The sequence below is a fragment of the Hyla sarda genome, chromosome 3 (genome assembly GCF_029499605.1).
Source record: "Hyla sarda isolate aHylSar1 chromosome 3, aHylSar1.hap1, whole genome shotgun sequence".
Classification (NCBI taxonomy): domain Eukaryota; kingdom Metazoa; phylum Chordata; class Amphibia; order Anura; family Hylidae; genus Hyla; species Hyla sarda.
Window position 1 is genome coordinate 339,549,578 of NC_079191.1, and position 21,125 is coordinate 339,570,702.

Genomic DNA, 21,125 nt, shown 5'->3' on the forward strand with positions numbered 1-21,125 from the left:
TTTGCACAGCCAAAACTAGCACAACTACTATAACTGCAGACAATGTTTTCAATATGGTGGCACACATTTATTTACTTCTTTTGCTGTTTTTGGATTTGATAATGTTTTTTTTTACTATGAGATAAATAATTTTAGTTGACATCATGAAGAACAATCATACAAACCCAATAATTTTAAGCCTTAAAAATTTCTATTATCTAAAAATATCAATAGATTATATCAAACCAAAATCTAAAAATATCTATATTTTAGTCAATGAGTAGTAAATAGTTAATTATTGGTAATAGCAGTGTTTTGGTACTTGTGTCCCAGCTACAAAAAGTTGTGGTGTGGCTGAGAAAACCCTTTCCTAGCAACCCAAATCTGTGTTTGGGGCATCATGAGTTCACTTGTAAAACTGAGGATTTATAACTGTGTAAGTGTTAAAGATTTGCATATTCTGTCTCAGATGAGTGATTCATTGGTCACATGATATACTCCTAAGTCCCCTTCTAAGTAGAAGTTTTCAGAAAGGCTTAAGAACGAGTCCTTACTCCAACTCCCTCTCTCCAGAGGGCTTAACCCAAACAAAAAAAAAAACAGTTCAGTCGTCTAGCTAAGGCAAAGTAAAGTAAACATCTCGTAGCTTTACTCCGGGGCAGTCTAGTCAGTCAGAGGAAAGTCCCTACAGTTAGTTAGAGTGTCCAGATTTCTAAATCCTGCACTTCACAGTAGCACATAATTATGTTTTATCTATTTATAGAGATATTGAAATTTTTCTAGTAAGTTATGGCAGCCATTTTTGCAAGCATGACAAGAAGTATTGCCAAATTTGTTAAGGCACCATTCACACTTCTGTATGAGAATAGAGATCAAACATGGATGTGTAAGACTGGGTTCACATATATCCGGCATCTGGCATAGATGAACTCAGCCTAGATGTTGACGCAACTGAATCTATAACTGATGACAACGTGCATTAGTTATCATCAGTGGTATGGCATCTGGTATTCACTGGACGCTAGACAGGAGAACAAAGCAAGCTACGTTCCCCTGTCCAGTGCCTTCTGGTGTGTCCAACCATCCGGCGCCAAAATTAAGATGCCGAATTATTGTGAACTGTCCCATTCAAATGAATGGGATCAGTTTTAGCATTAGTTTCCCTCCGATGCACGCCAGAGGAAAACAATGCCGGACACCAGACATATGTGAACCCAGCCCAACATGTATTTTTTTTTTTTATTTCCATATTGGATGTTTTTGGACTGTTTTGTTATAAGTTGTCCGTTTTTCATCCATATTTATTCCATTTTTTTCTTTTTGCAGTTTTGGTAATTTTGCTGAAATACCAATATAAAAAATGGAACAAGTACAGATGTGTGAAATAAACAAAAATGGAACATGTGATTTTCAATTGCACTTATTGACTTCTTATATGTTAATATCACTATAAGAAAAAAAATCAACAAAACATAATTATCAGTCTAAGTTTTGGTTAACTAAAATATCATCTATCTAGGATTTACTGTAATAAAGGTTTATGCGTAAAGTGTCTCTTTTATTGAAATCAGTTACTACAATCCACTATACAAGGGGGCAGAAACATGTCAAAAAAGGTAATACACAACTAGCATGAAAGAACTTGCTCAGTAACAGTTCAAGTAGCAGTAGCATGTAGGATGTAGCCTCATCCACCAATCCCAAAAGTATAAGTCGATTTACAATAATAGTGCACAGTTTATGGCAGCATATCTTGGTTCTGAGGGATGGTAGGATATAGACATTAAAACCAAGGTTTTCAAAAAATCAAAGGTAAGGCTGGCCCATAAGAGTGTCACAGGGTCCTAAGATGGGCTCAAGCTGTGACATAGAAATGTACCCCTAATATAAGACCCTGAGTATGAAATTAATACTTTGAAGTGGATTTACAAAAAGTAGGTTGTCCCTTAAAATAAACTCCTCTGATGGGACCAATGAATATGCGTGTGATGCTCAAAGAACCTGATAGCATGAAGATATCTTAAAAATAGTTGTAAATTTGAGTAGCCATATTAGTCCAGGGATGCAGATGCAAATCAAAAAATGTTGCAGTATCTTGTAATACCTTTTTTACGTTCAATAGTTTTTATTTACATTTTTGTAGTAGAAGTCAAAAACAGAGACATGACAGTGACAGGCTCAGCTGTCCAAATGTAAAAGACATATTGAACAGAATCATCATACAATGGTTCCATTGATAATTAGAAATAACAAAGGAACATAGAACAACAAAGAAAACCAAAACAATCTGCCTCTTGTGGAATGCGAGTAAATTTACAGGCAAGAACTATAAGTGAGAGTCTCGTTCTAGTATATTAAAAAGAGGAGAATGGGTGAGTATGTGCATTACCTACGCTTACTAGCTGAGCAAATATCAGAAATTATAGACAGGTGTGGCCAAGGTGCCATAGCTATAGTGCAGTTGGAGGGGAGTAAATAACAAGTATTAGATGTCTGTACATAGTGGGGAGGAGATCCAGAATTCCCATCTACGTTAAAATTTTCCAAATAAACCATTGCAATTATTTTCTCATAGGAATAAGTTGTATTAACTTTGTTGATCAATACTTCTAGGGTTGGAATTGTAGTAGTTTTCCACCATCTCACAAGAAGAGTTTTTTTTTTATTATACAGATGATACAGAAAAGGTCTCAATGAGGGGGGGTATATATCCTAGGTGGAGAAATAGCAAAACCGATTGAGGCGACCAGACCAATGGGAACGGAAGATACTAGCCAGTAGAGTGTGACATTGCTTCCAAAAGGGGAGTGTTACAGGGCAGGTCCACAATATATGAAATAGGGTGCCTCTACAACCACAATTTCGCCAACACTGAATGGAGGCTCCGGGGTACGCTCTAGCTATTTTTATCAGGGGTGAAATACCATCTGAGTAGGGTTTTATAAGCATATTCTCTGTAAGAAGATCATTGGAAGGCTTTATTAATGATTCTAAAAGCGTCCAGCCAATCAACAATGTCTATATTAACTGCTAAGTCGCTATCCCACATTCTGAGAGGGTAGCTTTTAATACATTTATCTGATTGTATCAGGGATTTATAACTGTATTTAAGACCATTGAGGGATTCGTCTACGCCTAGTTGGGCGGGTTCAACAATAGTGAGAAGATGTTTCAAGTGTAAATATTTATAGAAGTCTGTTCTAGGAATATTATAGACACGTTGTTTGGTACTAAAAGGCACTAGGGAGGAGTTATCATAGAGAAAGCCTATATTAGTTATGCCATTTGATATCCAGTTGTGGAGGCTTAAGTATGTGTTGTGAGAGCGAGAGCGGTAAACTATCGAGGTTTATGTGAGGTGGAGCATGTTGGTTAGTCAGGAAGTAAGTCCAGGTGACCAAGGACAGTTTGACTAATGGATTCGATAGTGGTGAAATCGATAGATTCCATGTGGGTAGAAGCAGGAGGTCATGAAGGGCACAATAAGACAAAGAAGCTTGTTCCATTTGTACCCAGGGGAGGGGGGAGTCCACATCTCACCAATGTTTCAATTGTGTGAGCAGTGTAGATATGTAATAACTGTTACGCCGAGCGCTCCGGGTCCCTGCTCCTCCCCGGAGCGCTCACGGCGTCTCTCTCCCTGCAGCGCCCCGGTCAGACCCGCTGACCGGGAGCGCTGCACTGACTTTGCCGGCGGGGATGCGATTCGCATAGCGGGACGCGCCCGCTCGCGAATCGCATCCCAAGTCACTTACCCGTCCCGGTCCCCGGCTGTCATCTGCTGGCGCGCGCGGCTCCGCTCTCTAGGGCGCGCGCGCCAGCTCTCTGAGACTTAAAGGGCCAGTGCACCAATGATTGGTGCCTGGCCCAATTAGCTTAATTAGCTTCCACCTGTTCCCTGGCTATATCACATCACTTCCCCTGCACTCCCTTGCCGGATCTTGTTGCCTTGTGCCAGTGAAAGCGTTTAGTGTTGTCCAAGCCTGTGTTACCTGATCTCCTGCTATCCATATTGACTACGAACCTTGCCACCTGCCCCGACCTTTTGCTACGTCTGACCTTGCCTCTGCCTAGTCCTTCTGTCCCACGCCTTCTCAGCAGTCAGCGAGGTTGAGCCGTTGCTAGTGGATATGACCTGGTTGCTACTGCCGCAGCAAGACCATCCCGCTTTGCGGCGGGCTCTGGTGAACACCAGTAGCCTCTTAGAACCGGTCCACCAGCACGGTCCACGCCAATCCCTCGCTGACACAGTGGATCCACAACCTGTAAGCCGAATCGTGACAGTAGATCCGGCCATGGATCCCGCTGAGGTGCCGCTGCAAAGTCTCGCTGACCTTCCCACGGTGGTCGCTCAGCAATCGCAGCAGATTGCCCAACAAGGACAGCAGCTGTCGCAGTTGACCGCCATGTTACAGCAACTTCTGCCTCTGCTACAGCAGCAACCATCTCCTCCGCCAGCTCCTGCACCTCCTCCGCAGCGAGTGGCCGCTCCTAGCCTCCGCTTGTCCCTGCCGGACAAATTTGATGGGGACTCTAGACTCTGCCGTGGATTTTTGTCTCAATGTTCCCTGCATATGGAGATGTTGTCGGACTTGTTTCCTACAGAACGGTCTAAGGTGGCGTTCGTAGTGAGCCTTCTTTCTGGAAAGGCCTTGTCTTGGGCCACACCGCTCTGGGACCGCAATGATCCTGCCACAGCCACAGTCCAGTCCTTCTTCGCTGAAGTCCGTAGTGTCTTCGAGGAACCAGCCCGAGCTTCTTCTGCCGAGACTGCCCTGCTGAACCTGGTCCAGGGCAATTCTTCAGTAGGCGAGTACGCCATCCAATTTCGTACTCTTGCGTCCGAATTATCTTGGAATAACGAGGCTCTCTGCGTGACCTTTAAAAAAGGCCTATCCAGTAACATCAAAGATGTGCTGGCCGCACAAGAGATTCCTGCCAACCTGCAAGAACTTATCCATTTGGCCACCCGCATTGACATGCGTTTTTCTGAGAGACATCAGGAGCTCCGCCAGGAAAAAGACTTAGATCTCTGGGCACCTCTCCCACAGTATCCTTTGCAATCTACGCCTGGGCCTTCCGCCGAGGAGGCCATGCAAGTGGACCGGTCTCGCCTGACCCAGGAAGAGAGGAATCGCCGTAGGGAAGAAAATCTTTGTCTGTACTGTGCCAGTACCAAGCATTTCTTGGTGGATTGCCCTATTCGTCCTCCACGTCTAGGAAACGCACGCACGCACCCAGCTCACGTGGGTGTGGCGTCTCTTGGTTCAAAGCCTGCTTCTCCACGTCTCACGGTGCCCGTGCGGATTTCTCCTTCACCCAACTCCTCCCTCTCAGCCGTGGCCTGCTTGGACTCTGGTGCCTCTGGGAATTTTATTTTGGAGTCTTTGGTGAATAAATTCTGCATCCCGGTGACCCGTCTCGTCAAGCCGCTCTACATTTCCGCGGTCAACGGAGTTAGATTGGATTGCACCGTGCGTTACCGCACAAAACCCCTCTTAATGTGCATTGGACCCCATCACGAAATGATTGAATTCTTCGTCCTTCCCAACTGCACCTCTGAGGTCCTCCTCGGTCTGCCGTGGCTCCGGCTTCATTCTCCCACCCTTGACTGGACCACCGGGGAGATCAAGAACTGGGACTCTGCTTGCCATAAGAAATGCCTCTCCCCCCCTCTCATTCCCGTCAGGCAAGCCTCAGTGCCTCCTCATGGCCCCCGTCCTGGTGACACACTGCCCCGTGCCAAGCTTCACCCTCTGCCCTCCCTCCCCATTCCCACTCCTGCTGTACTGCCTGCCTTTGAGGAAACCCTCCATTCACTCCCGGTGTCCTCGCACCAGGTAAAGCAGTTGTCGGACAAAAAAAGGGGGAGACCTAAGGGGGGGGGTACTGTTACGCCGAGCGCTCCGGGTCCCTGCTCCTCCCCGGAGCACTCACGGCGTCTCTCTCCCTGCAGCGCCCCAGTCAGACCCGCTGACCGGGAGCGCTGCACTGACTTTGCCGGCGGGGATGCGATTCGCATAGCGGGACGCGCCCGCTCGCGAATCGCATCCCAAGTCACTTACCCGTCCCGGTCCCCGGCTGTCATCTGCTGGCGCGCGCGGCTCCGCTCTCTAGGGCGCGCGCGCGCCAGCTCTCTGAGACTTAAAGGGCCAGTGCACCAATGATTGGTGCCTGGCCCAATTAGCTTAATTAGCTTCCACCTGTTCCCTGGCTATATCACATCACTTCCCCTGCACTCCCTTGCCGGATCTTGTTGCCTTGTGCCAGTGAAAGTGTTTAGTGTTGTCCAAGCCTGTGTTACCTGATCTCCTGCTATCCATATTGACTACGAACCTTGCCGCCTGCCCCGACCTTCTGCTACGTCTGACCTTGCCTCTGCCTAGTCCTTCTGTCCCACGCCTTCTCAGCAGTCAGCGAGGTTGAGCCGTTGCTAGTGGATACGACCTGGTTGCTACTGCCGCAGCAAGACCATCCCGCTTTGCGGCGGGCTCTGGTGAACACCAGTAGCCTCTTAGAACCGGTCCACCAGAACGGTCCACGCCAATCCCTCGCTGACACAGTGGATCCACAACCTGTAAGCCGAATCGTGACAATAACCTTTTATGTCTGGAGAACCCAATCCACCCAGCAATGGGGATTTTGGGTGCAATTCTCAGCTTCTTTCCCACCCAAACAAACTCAGACAGTAGGGATAAGAGATATATATATATATATATATATATATATATATATATATATATATATATATATATATATATATATGGGGGCAGCCTTGCCTGGATCCAATGGAGATAGAAAATTAATTGGATAGGGTCCCATTGGCAAGTACTCTGGCAGTTGGATTCAAATATAATGAGGCAATTGTGGAAAGAATATTCCCCTCAAAGCCCAACCTCCTAAGCACTGTGAAGACAAAAGACCATTTGAGGCGATAAAACACCAACGCAAAAACTAGGAATGCCATGACTCTACATGATGAAAAATGTTGAGTAATCTTCTCGTGTTATCAGAAGTTTGATGATCTGAGACAAAACCTGACTGATCTAATTTAATTAAGTGTGGGATATAGATGGAGAGGCGTGTGGCTAACAATTTGGCAAAAGTCTTTAAATCCTTAAAAGGGATATGGGTCTGTAGTTTTGTGGTAAGTCAGTAGATTTGCCTGGTTTGGGGATGGTGGTTATAAGGGCCTGTAGATTTTCTTTGGGTAGGGAACCCGTGTGCATAGCTACTGTACAGAAATCAGTTAAGTGGGGGGGGGGGGAGAGGAGAGAGCTAAACGTTTTATAATACAAACAGCTTATCTACGTAGGCTTGGAGTGCCGACTCGGTGTCAGGAAGGACAGGGATGGACCTTTCTAGATTATAAAGATTGGCGTAAAAGGCTTGAAATCTATCCGCTATGTCTTTAGGTGTAAGCAGTTTTTTTTTATTATCAGTGGGGTGGAGGAGAGGTATGCGCGAGTTTAATTATCTTATTTTGAGGAGGTGGGTTAATCATTTCCCTGCGATTTCCCTCGTTGTTATCCTGCGAATAGTAGAGCAACTTAGTTTTACAAAATTATTTCTCATATTCAGTAAGCATAAGGCAGCGTAGTTCCCTTCTAAGGGGTATTATATTAGAAGTTATCACTTCTGACGGGTGGTGTTTATTTACTGCTTCCAGGCTTTTAAGTTGGGTCAGAGTCGAGGAGATTTGTTTTTCTCTCTTGTGTTTTAGATTTGTGCTGTATTTAATGCATAGACCTCTGATCACTGCCTTATGGCAATACCATAGCGTTATAGGGCACTTCGTGGATGGGGCATTAGGAGTGAAGTACTCGGAAATATCAGCGGATAGTTGCTGGGAATATTTCTTGTGGGATAAGAGGAATTGGCTAATACGCTATAGGTACGCCCCTCTTGAGGATACAGAGTCAGCAATTTTAAGAGAAACACTTGCGTGATCTAACCAGGAGATCATGCTGATACAGGACTTTTGGTCAGAGTTTATGAGTGCATTTCCCACAAGAAACATGTCCAGTCTGGAATAGGAGTTGTATACCGCAGATAAATGGGTGAAATCTCTTTCCTCAGGGTGTTGCAGTCACCAGACTTCATATCGTATAAATTGTTCTCCCATGCCTAAGACGCTAAGCTAGTGGCCGATAATCGAGAGTGGGAGGAGGAGTCTAGCGCAGGGTCCATGACCGCATTAAAATCCCCACGTAAACGAAGGGGGCCCCAGGTCTGTTTTTCTACCTTTCTGAGTAAAGAATTGAGAAATCTAAGTTGGCCTGAGTTTGGTGCATACAGGGAAACTAAGCTAAGTTTCAGGGAATTAACAGTACAGTATAAGATAAGGCAGTGTTTCCCAACCCAGTCCTCATGGCACTCAACAGTCCAGGATTTTAATTTTTCCCTGTTCTATTCCAATGGAGTAACTGAAAAAACCCGGAATGTTGGTGTGCCTTGAGGACTGGGTTGGCAAACACTGAGATAAGGTATCTCCCTCTAGAGTCTGATATCACTTCTTCCAGTTGAAAGGAGACTGTGTTTTTTATGCCTATATCAGAACTCCCTTGGACTTGGAAAAACATGAGACTGGTAGATATATGGGAAAGCTGGGTGTTTTAACCTGAATGCATCCTTGGCGATCAGGTGAGATTCCTGAGCACATATAAAATTACAACCTAAGGAGATAACCTCCCTCCAGAAATGAGAGCGCTTATGAGGCACGTTTAGGCAATTAACATTAATACTAGCTATATGTATAACCATAGTGTAGGTAAGTACAAATCAGCATGAACATTAAAGCATAACAACAATAAGGAACATCCTTCAGTACGTCCCTCCTTAATGGTAGTAGACAGCACATCAGTAGAATTAGACAGTGGTGCATAGGCAGGTAAACAAAACAACCAAACATAAAAAATAAGAAAAAAAGAGCAACAAAAATGGTGGATCATGCGGCTCCAAGTGTGCGAGCCAGCAAACTTTGGTGGGGTAAGTCCACTCTGTAGCCTACAGCAAATGGACCACTAAATTAGCTCCTCCGATGAAGAGCTACAAAGACAAGTAATGTCACCACCACAGCAACAGGTAAGGCAGTCAGGTTTTTTCGAGGGCGAAAGCGGGAAACTTTATTCAGTCACTCAAAGTCTAATTGCATGGGGATGTTCCAGGAGGATAGGATCTGCTGTCCTTCTGCAATGGATGCAGATAACATGAATAGTGTCACCCCTCTTAACTAAGAGGCGAACAGGGAACCCCCAATGGTATGCCACCTTGGTGTCCCGGAGTGCCATGGTAATTGGTTGGAGATCTCTGCTGGCTTGCAACGTTGCAGCTGATAGATCTGAATAGATGGAAATTCTATGGAAGGGTGCATGTAGTCCGTTGTTTTTTCTTTTCCTTAATAGTAAAAAAGTGGATCTGGATTCTACGTGCTCTGTCCACTTCTAGTTCTTGATCAGAGCAAGAGGGTAAAGTAGCTTTCAGGAGGGATCTCACATAGTTGGTAGTTGGGAATATCAGCAGGGAGGACAGTTTCTGGTACCCCCCCCCCCCACAACTTGATATTGCGACGGCTCCTGTCCTCTAGATCTGCAACTTTTGCTTTAAGAGCTGCCACATCGTCAGCCATATCATTCATGGTATCAATGAGGGCATTGTGGGATTCAGCAAAGCCAGCAAACTTTGATTCAACATGGTGTATTTGACCGGAGAAGTCAGCGACAGTGTTATTCAGGGGGGCCACCATTTTATGCATATCAGTGAGGAATGCCTTTTGGAGCACTAGTAACATCTCTTTCATACTGGTATCCATTAGGGACTTGTCAGATACTGATATGGTGGATAGCTTCTCCACCCCCTGGGTGCTGGTAGGGTTTTGTGAGCCCCAGTCACATACCTCCAGAGAGCTTGCAGGTTCCATCATCCGAGGCTTTTGTTTAGCAGGGCTGTTCAGAGGAGTACCGGCAGGGGAGTCCCAAACTGCGGCATGAGGTAATGGAGAGTGCTGGGCTTGCTGCAGTGCACTTGCGCTTCTCATTGGGGACACAGAAGCAGCCGAAAAGCAAGGATCTCGATATTCTTCAGCTGTCCTTCTGTGAAATACCGGGTCTGAAGTGGAGCGGCACGGCAGCTGGGAGGTAAGCTGCGACGGGCTGCGAGCTCCAGCAAGCTGCGTAGCAGGAGACAGAGGGCGGTCAGGGTAGTCAGCGCACAAGAAAAGTAGAATTTAGAAAGTTTCTCCTGTCTGGTGGCCTTTTTTCTCCACACCGGCATTCAGGGTTGAGGGAGATGCAGAAGAGTTGCTGTCAGATTCTAATGGCGGTAACTGCTAGGATGAGCTGTTAGTAGGAGCTGTGGACTCGGAGCTCTCCTCTCAAGCGGGCATTCACCACGGCTACCAGGCCATGCCCCCTTGTAATAACTTTTTTATTGGACTAACAGAATTTTGTAGAGACAAGCTTTCGGGATTCCTCCCTTTATCAAGTCCAAAGCAAACAACATTAAAAACTTAAGGAATAATCAAACCATAACAATCAAACCAGCAGACAAGGAAGGAGCAGTAGTGATAATGAACACTGAGGATTATATCAAAGAGGGAAACAGACAATTGTCAGACACTACATACTACAAGAAACTGACAGAAGACCCCACCAAAGAATGCACTCTGGAATTGAAGAAATTGATCGAATCCTTCCCAAAAGAGTCACAGAAAGGATTAGAGACACTCATACCCACAAATTCCATAACGAGGACATTCTACATGCTTCCAAAAATCCACAAAACCCTGGCAGACCAATAATAACAGGTATGGACACATTAACGGAATAGATCTCTGGCTTAATAGAAAACCTATTAAAGCCCTTTGTCGAAAACTCCAGCAGCTTCATACTGGACACCACTGACTTTCTAAACAAACTCAGTCAGATTACAAACTTGCCTGACAACTCCATATTAGTAACAATGGATGTAGAATCCCTGTATAGCACATCCCACACAGAGATGGAATTGATGCCTGCTCCTCTCATCCCAAACCCCCAATCGGAAATACAGCCCTGGAGTCATCAACAAACTCATAGAATTCATCCTAACACATAACTACTTCAGCTTCAACAGTGACATATATCTACAAATGATGGGCACTGCAATGGAGACCAGGATGGCACCACAATATGCCAACCTATTCATGGCTGACCTTGAACAACAGTTTCTAGACACACAACTTCACAAACCCTACAGATACTATTACATTGATGATATTTTCATCATTTGGACAGAAGGAAAAGAAAAACTCAGAAAGTTTCATGATGCGTTTAACACATTCAATCCATCTATCAAACTCAAAATGGAATTCTCTACAGAAAGTGTGAACTTCCTGGACACTACTGTCACAATAAACAGGAACACACTACAAACGTCTTCACACAAAAAACCCACAGACCGATCCAGCTATCTACATAAATCCAGTTTCCATCCTTCACACACAAAGAAAGGCATTATATACTGGTACCATCACATCTGCTCCAACCCTGATGACAGAGAAATGCATCTACAAACACTGTCTGAGAAATTAAAACAAAAAAGGATACAAACCAAGGATAATCAATAGGAAAATACACTTCGCCCTTTAAACACCACGGGAACACCTGCTACAATAAAGAGAGATACAACCATCACCACGCGTACCACTGGTAGCCATCTACAATCCGGCCCTTGAAGAAATACGCTAAATTATCAAAGACCTGCAGCCGATATTGGCGGAAGGTGAGATGCTAAAATAAATCTTCCCTGAACCTCCCATCTTGGCCTTCAGACAACCATACAATTTAAAACGAAAGCTGGTCAGCCGAAAATTACCTACAGAAAGAACAGACACAGACAATGGGACCAAACCCTGCACAAAACCTCGCTGTAAACTCTGCCAACACATCTGCACCAAGATGGAAGCCACCCACAACAACAAGACCTATAACATTAGGGGACTATACTCCTGCACATCCCCAAATGTGGTCTACATGATACAATGCACCAAGTGTGACATGGGATGCTACATGTCGGAAACTCAACGAAAGGATGAATCTACACAGACATTCCATCAACCGCCATAAAGAAAAGGACAATCATTTTACCCAAACAGGCCACTCCATACATGACCTTATGATCAAGATACTGAGAGGGAATTTCAAAAACACACAAGAGAGAAAGATATTTGAAGCTAAAATTATACTGTTTTTTATTCCAAAAACAGGGGACTTAATGTGGATTTGAGCTTTTTATCTCATTATCAAAATGTCTTATAACCTGTGCTATACCTGAATCTCTTCTCACTTTGTCCTGCTTAATTACCAGTCTCTCCCTGCTCCCTCCCCCTTTTTCTCATCCTTATCTATTTAGTCTATGTTCCTATAGCAGGACAATTTATGGCCCATCTTAGTGTGAATTCTCCACATCTATTGTCTTAACCCCTGCATATTTGTGAGATGTAACCTGTGTCTTCTGCTTCTGAGCATAGAATTGCTTTGGACTTGATAAAGGGAGGAATCCCGAAAGCTTGTCTCTACAAAATGCTGTTAGTCCAATAAAAAAAGGTATTACAAGATACAACATTTTTTGATTTGCATCTTAAAAATAGTAAAAAGGTAGACCTTGTAAGGACGCTATGATCAGCTTACAGGTTTGTCATTGACTAGGTTTTACTGTTTTTTAAATCTTTTAATTTTACAAAAATCTTTAAAATGCTTTAATTCATTTTATATCACACACTGAATTGTATGCTTTTCTGTTCCCAAGTTTACAGATTACCAAAGCTATGTAATTCATGGAAGTTTAGTGGATAACCCAACTTTGGAGAGGTCTATAGCTTTATTTAATGGAATCTCAAAGTGGGTTCAGCTCATGGTTCTCAGTAAGCCAACCCCACAACAAAGAGCAGAAGTCATAACAAAGTACATCAATGTGGCTGAGGTAAAACTTATTTTCTGACTATTGTATTCATTTACCTGATATTATAGCATTGCTATATCTACTTTGGCCAGCATTATAGAAGACTAATACGATTCTTACTCATTGATTCATTTCACTGCAGAAACTCCTGGACCTCCAGAATTTCAATACCCTGATGTCTGTGGTTGGTGGACTAAGCCATAGTTCTATATCCCGCCTTAAGGATACGCACGCGCATCTCAGTTCTGATGTAACAAAGGTATTTTATATAATATATAATTGAAAATCCGCCATAACATAGGAAGCAGTATGACATGGAGGCATTGACTGTCTTTTATATTTGAATAAATTGAATTGTTACAGATTCTGTCAGAGGTTTGTGGTCTGCTTTAGCACTTTCTATAGTATGAAGGATATAGTGCCTTACAGAATCAAGGTATTGTTTCTCCTTAGGGAGAGCACTAAAAGGTGTGTGGAGACTCCACCCACCAGGAATTATATGCAAAGTTGGTACTCCCAAAAGGGGGCACCAGAGAGCCACTTTGCATATCATTTTGTACAGAAGCTACATACAGTGGCAAAGATAGTGCCCACTGATCCATACCACCTGGACATGCAGGGCCTTTGTGTCACATTCTAAGACATGCCATATTATGCTCTTACAGCATTGATCATGAAAGCACAAAATGGTTGCACATGGGGTGCTTAGGTATGTTATATAGACCTGTAGGGACTGTATGGGTTGTCATGAAGTTGTATGCATGAAACCTAAGAAAATAAAGGCAAATATCAATGTATGGTACATGACATTGCACGTTTTATTTTTATTTTAACAATTTCTTTAATCAATTGATCAGACTCTTTTATTATTCTTTGAAATAAATAAATAATACACGTTATAGTTTATCAATTAAAATATACATTTTCACTTCCCTTGCAGGTGTGGGATGAAATGACTGAGTTGGTCTCATCTAATGGAAACTACTGTAACTACCGTAAAGCCTTTGCAGAGTGTGAAGGATTCAAGATTCCCATTCTAGGCGTTCACTTAAAAGACTTAATAGCAGTACATGTTATATTCCCCGACTGGGTAGATGACAATAAAGTAAATACAGTAAAGATGCAGCAGTTATATGTCACTCTCAATGAACTGGTGTCACTGCAGAGTGTGTCCCATCACCTAGAAACCAGTATGGATTTAATAAACCTCTTAACGGTATGTATTGATTTTTCCAGCATTGGTACGATTTGTCAATTTATCAATAATACTCCTCTACACCTGAACTTTTATCATGTTAAAAGAGGAGTTATACTGTAAAACAGTAGGTTTTCTGTGGTATTGCAACCTTGTCCTATTCACTGCACACTTAACACAACGTAGACCCAAACTATGGACATGTGTTGCACTATAATAATAGAGCAGAAGTTTTATACTAAACCCTAATCATATGCTTCAGAATTTGTTGCTTAATTGCTGGCCTTTTCTACAAAAGATCTCTTTGATGCTTGTGAAAATGGCCCACAGGTTTATTGCAGTCACATTTTTGCCTCCCTGTCCTGGCCCTACCACAAGTCCTGGTCCTACAACGGATCTAATGACGCACGCTAATCACAGTATGGAGCACCACAGTATACTATCCTATATAGATCCTCAGTTGGGCTGGGACATGTGGCCATAATATGGATACAAAAAATGTTGCCGTATTACGCTGGCGTAAAACTGGCTGAAAACTAACAGTCCACATAGCTGAGATGAAAGCAAAAAGTTCTTTCAGCTCACCTCCTCCACGGTCTGCACGGACTTCAAGCCTGGCCCGGCTTCATACGTGTAAGCAATTGAAGAACGAGGTAGTCCAGCAGTACCTTTAAAATGTTGAATCTTTATTAGTTTCTTTAAAATCCAGAGCACGCTCCACACACCATCACCATGCCGACAAGCAACTCACATGGACGCGTTTCGAACGCATGCGCGTTCTTGATCACCACAACACCTGTGTGCATCCCACCTCCTAAATACCTGATCCAGGAGGGAGGAGCACATGCTTAGTGAAAAATGTGTAACAAACATTGTTCTTTATATTGTTATGTGTTCATATTTGAATACAGCTCCTGTTGGGTAAGAATTCACACAGTGCGACTCCTGAATCGTCACCTCCGTAGTCTCTGATATTTATTAACAAGTTTGGCAGTTTATGCCGGAGACATGGGAGGTGACAAGGGAGATACCCAGCTAGGAATATGCAGCAGTAAGTTTTAAAGTATACCTGTTTGTGTTGAATTTTAAAAAACAATGTTTGTTACACATTTTTTCACTAAGCATGTGCTTCTCCCTCCTGGATCAGGTATTTAGGAGGTAGGATGCACACAGGTGTTGTGGTGATCAAGAACGCGCATGCGTCCGAAACGCGTCCATGTGAGTTGCTTGCTGGCATGGTGATGGTGTTTGGGGTGTGCTCTGGATTTTAAAGAAACAAATAAAGATTCACATAGCTGAGATGTATTCAGCTCTACACAATATGCAAAACTGGAGAGCTTCTTCAAATGCTGCAAATATTTTCACAATGCTTTCAAATGTTGCCCACAACACAGGAAAAGTTGTAAATATTTTTAGTTCAGACTGCGGCTGGGTTCATACATTGTAAAATTATATGAAAATATGGCCATAAAACAAGTATGGAAAAAAAATAAACTGACATTTTTTAATCTAATAATTCACCCTTTGAAGGTCTATGGTCTATGGAAAAGTTAATCTTTGTCAGTGTTTACAAAAATGCCTGCAATCCTAATGTTGAAATTACAGATTTTTTTTGTCAATGTATGCAATGACAATTGCTTATAAACAGATTTTCATAGAGTGCATTATTAGTACTCCATATTAGGCTGGGTTCACATCACGTTTTCCCCATGCGGGAGTGCATACGGCAGGGGGGAGCTAAAACCTCGCACTCCCGTATGCCTTCGTAAGCGCTCCCGTATGTAATTCATTTCAATGAGCCAGCTGGAGTGAAACGTTTGGTCCGGTCGGCTAATTTTTGCGCCTTATGTGCTTTTACAACCGGACCTCAAACCGTGGTTGACCACAGTTTTAGGTCCGAGGAAAAAGCGCATACGGCGCAAAAATGAGCCGACCGGACCGAACGTTTCCCTCCAGCCGGCTCATTGAAATGAATGACATACGGGAGCGCATATGAAGGCATACGGGAGCGCAAAGTTTAGCTTCCCCCTGCCGTATGCACTCCCGTATGGGGAAAACGTGATGTGAACCCAGCCTTACATGAAGTACTTGGTATTTTAATTTGTACCACTAATATTATCCTTTTCAACAAAGATGTCATGTATCTAGACAGAAATACAATATTTTTCATATATTCATGAGGAGTCTCTGTTTTTAGGGGAAAATAGCCAAAGTTCTTGTAAAAACTACTCATACTCTACTGGTGTCCATTAGATGAATCTGACAGAGCCTCTGGACCTCTGAGATAAACAAAACCACCTCATGGGAATGTTCACACGGGCGTATTATCTGCAGACTTTCGAAGCGTATTTGCTGCGGAAAATCTGCAGCGGATTTTGCTACCATTGACTTAAATGGGTCAGAAGAAAAATCTGCAAATCTGCCTCTATTACGAATTTTCTGCTGACCCATTAAAGTCACTGGTAACAAAATCTGCTGCGAATTTTCCGCAGTAAATACGCTGTGGAATTCCGCAGGTAATCCGCCCGTGTGAACGTACCCTAAAAATGTGAACAGAACCTCTAAAAAAAAAAATATATATATATATATATATATATATACTAGCTGAGTACCCAGCATTGCCCGGTTTTTCCTTCCTCATCCTTGTTGGGGAGGAAAATCAACAAAGGAGGAAGCTTTTGACTTCATATCCCATCCACATATATTGTTGTTATATCCCAACCCCATATGCCGTCCTTATACCCCGACCTTCTATCCCAACCTCCTATCCCGTCCTCCTATCCTCTCCTCCTATCCCCTCCTCCTATCTTGACCTCCTATCTCAACCTCCTATCTCGACCTCCTATCCCGACCTCCTATCTCGACCTCCTATCTCAACCTCCTATCCCGTCCTCCTATCCCGTCCTCCTATCCCGACCTCCTATCCCGACCTCCTATCCTGACCTCCTTTCCCATCCTCCTATCCCGACCTCCTATCTAGACCTTCTATCCCGACCTCCTATCCTGACCTCCTATACTGTCCTCCTATCCCGTCCTCCTATCTCAACCTCCTATCCCAACCTCCTATCCCGTCCTCCTATCCCGACCTCCTATCTCGACCTCCTATCCCGACCTCCTATCCTGACCTCCTATCCCATCCTCCTATCTCTACCTCCTATCCCGTCCTCATATCCTGATCTCCTATCTCGACCTCCTATCCCGTCCTCATATCTCGACCTCCTATCCCGACCTCATATCCCGACCTTCCATCCCGTCCTCATATCCCAACCTGTAATATGTGTACCAGGTATTGAAATATCTCCAGCCGTACAGAAGTTATGTGGGAACATACATTTCCCATTGATTTGCATGGGACTTTAAACAAAAACCCCAACCCTCACAAATGGGGGTAGTTAAGGGTTAAATTAACTATCCTATATTTTAAGTGGACATATAAGTAACATGTGACCAAGTATTATCGAAATATCTCCAGCTGTTTGGAAGTTATGCAGTAACATATATTTCCCATAGACTTGTATGGGACTTTAAACAAAAACCCCGACCCTGGAAAAATGGGGGTGAGTAAGGGTTAAATTACCTATCCTATGTTTGTTGTTGACATAAGTAACGTGGGCCAAGTTTCATGTTAATATCTTTAGCAGTTTGGACGTTTTTGTGGAACACACATACATACACACATACACACTTTGGCCCTCATTTACTATTGCAAACCCGACATGTTTTGTCGGGTTGTGTGCCAGATTCTGTCGCATTGAGCCAGAAATTCTGTCTGTGCCAGATTGAAAAAATTCTGTCTGCGCCAGAAATTGCGCCAGAATTGAAAAAACCCTGACTAACTCTCCCTTTTGCTAAAAAAAAACCGAAAAAGGGGCATGACAGCGGGGGAAAGGGGGCGTGGTCTCTGAAAAGGGGCGTGTTCCTGACATTTTCACAAAAACCCAACATATTTACTAAGGTTTCCACATAAAATGTGGTGCATTTGAGCTGAGGAAAACCAGACATATAAGAGCATGTGTAAATAAAGCAAAATGTAGGGAAAGTGGAAAATGTAGGGAAACCTTAGTAAATACCGTGAAAAATTAATTGTAGGGAATTAAAACCCACAAAGAAACCTACACTTCACTCTTAGTAAATGAGGGCCATGGAGTTTTATATTATATATATATATATATATATATATATATATATGTGTGTGTATATATATCAAGTTTACTGCTTGTAATTAGTCACTTGGGCAGGAGTTAACAAGATATGTAATGAAGAAAATATTTCAGAAACAATAAAATTGCAACATACTTTTTTTACCATCTACAGTCTGATACATTATATTAAATTGTATACAATGTATTTACTTTCCTTTTAGTTATCACTTGATTTATACCACACAGAAGATGATATTTATAAACTTTCATTGGTGCTTGAGCCGCGGAATCCAAAATCGGTAGGAAACTTTTTTAATGTCAATTTGATTATACTAAATATTAGTACATACTCTATACTGCACAGTTGCAGAAAGTAATAGAAAAAGTAACAGACCGACAGTAGTTATTCAGTCCAATGGTGAACAAATGAAATCCCTAGGATTATTGTGCCTAAAGACATGGAAAAATCATTCTTCTGTGTCAGTTTTTCTCTATATTAAAGGGGTATTCCGGAGGAAAACAATTTTTTTTTTCATATCAACTGGCTCCAGACAGTTAAACAGATTTGTATATTACTTCTGTTAAAAAATCTTATTCCTTACAGTATTTATCAGCTGCTGTATATACAGAGGAAGTGGAGTTGTTCTTTTCAGTCTGACCACAATGCTCTCTGCTGACACCTCTGTCTTTGTCAGGAACTGTCCAGAGTAGGAGCAAATCCCCATAGCAAACCTCTCCACCCCCTCGTGACTTCACGGCCCACCCCTCAATACAAGTCTATGGGAGGGGGCGTGGCAGCGGCCGTCACAGACTTGCATTAAGGGGGCGGGCTGTGATGTCACGAGGGGGCGGTGCTGTGACGTCACGATGCTCCGGCCCCTGTATCGTCCGTCATTACGCACAGAGCGAGCTTGCTCTGTGCAGTAATGAATGTTGGGTGCTTCAGCCGAGATCCCGGGGGTCCCCAGCGGCGGGACCCCCGCGATCTGACATCTTATCCCCTATCCTTTGTATAAGGGATAAGATGTCCTGGGGGGAGTACCCCTTTAATGTGAAAACATCTTTTTTTAATGTTTCACTCAGCCAATTGATACTTTGATATTTATGTATGTCAGTATTAAATTTTAAAATGATCTTATTTGGATGATTAGTACAGTTTGTGCGATGTATCCAAATATGAACTTTTACCTTATGCCTGTTTTTAACACTTATCCTTGGTTATTTTTTTATTCACAGCCAACTTCCCCCACAACTCCTACTAAACCTGATGTACCACTTGATTGGGCTTCTGGTGTGACGCCAAAGCCCGATCCTACAGTTATTAGCAAACATATAAGGAAATTGGTTGAGGTAAGATGACTTCTCTTTTTACTATTCTTTTATACTTGTGGGTCTCTTTTAAAATAACTGGCTATTAAACATTTATAAACCTTGTGCTTGATAGCTAAAAGATACATTTATTATTTAGTGTATCAATATTATGTACTGTCAGCGAATGCAGCTGCGCACATGAAGTAGCCCCCTGGAGACTAGGTTGAGGGGCCCAAGCATAGAATATATACAGACCGACTCCTCTGATCCTACTTGACCAGTTCACATTGTAGTGCGGTACCTGGACTATTTTAATTCTGGAACATAATGGGGGAGATTTATCAAAACCTGTGCAGAGGAAGAGTGGTGCAGTTGCCCATAGCAACCAATCAGATTGCTTCTTTCATTTTCCACAGGCCTCTAAAGAGGCCTGTGGAAAACGAAAGAAGCAATCTGATTGGTTGCTATGGGCAACTGCACCACTCTTCCTCTGCACAGGTTTTGATAAATCTCCCCCAATGTCACTAAAGTCATTTAGGATCATACTTTCTAAGAAAATATGCTACAAATAATCTCACTACGGTTGAAAAGCAAAGCTTCATTTTGGCATCCCTCCCTACAAAATGTATTTTCTTTAGTGGCCCAGACTGAGCAGCAAGAGCCACCCAAAAGTTATAATTGTCAGACACAAATTACCTATTTACACAGAGCAATTTGTGCCCGGGAAAGATTTTAATGGTGGCATAAAAGATCTGTTTAGCTGATGAATAATCATTTTTCTCATTCATTAACTGATCGCTGGCCCTTTTAAACAGGCCCATAATCGGGAATGAGGGCTCTTAGGAACACTCATATGCCAGATATTCAGCCTGTGTAAAAGGGCCTTAAGTCAATGCAGAAAAAAGGAAGGGTGCGCACTGTCTTTATGCACACAGCAGACTGACAAATGGTTAGTCCTAGTTATGAATAGTGTTGAGCGGCATAGGCCATATTCGAATTTGCGATATTAGTCATATATTTGCTAAATTCGCATATTCGTAATATTCGCCTTTTATTTTCGCATATGCACAAATTTGCATATGCGAAAAATTTGCATATATGAAAATTTGCATATGCGAAAATTAGCATATGCTAAATTTCGTACGCCAGTCTCACACAGTAGTATTAGAGCCTTCTTTACACCACACAAGCTGGAAGCAGAGAGGGGTGATCACTGTAATGTGTACTGTGAAAAAAAAAAAAAAAAGAATATTCGTAATTACGAATATATAGTGCTATATTCGGGAATATTCGCGAATTCGCGAATATGCGATATTCGTGAATAAAATTTGCAAATATTCGCGAGCAACACTAGGTATGAACAGCTTTCTACATGCACCTCTACACAGATAGCTGTCAATCACTGAGTAGGACCGCCCACTTGACTACATTACAGAGCAGAGTTTTCCATGAATAGTTTTCAATGACAAATTATCCTGGAGTATTTCCCACAGAGCTATTAATCAATCTGCCTAACTCCTCCTGCTCTATAACATGATGATGATTTATTTTTCTGTAAT

General features: G+C 42.8%; 1 protein-coding gene across 6 annotated transcripts in view; it reads left to right on the plus strand.

Moving 5' to 3' along the window:
* Window positions 1-21,125, plus strand: part of RASGRP3 (RAS guanyl releasing protein 3) — a 110,806-nt gene that overhangs the window by 72,666 nt on the left and 17,015 nt on the right. For all 6 annotated transcript variants that reach the window (XM_056567411.1, XM_056567410.1, XM_056567412.1 and 3 more), the window contains 5 exons: window positions 12,766-12,939; window positions 13,061-13,177; window positions 13,859-14,134; window positions 18,477-18,554; window positions 19,492-19,605. In XM_056567411.1, the coding sequence (XP_056423386.1) occupies window positions 12,766-12,939; window positions 13,061-13,177; window positions 13,859-14,134; window positions 18,477-18,554; window positions 19,492-19,605 (759 nt within the window). The remainder of the gene's footprint in view (window positions 1-12,765; window positions 12,940-13,060; window positions 13,178-13,858; window positions 14,135-18,476; window positions 18,555-19,491; window positions 19,606-21,125) is intronic.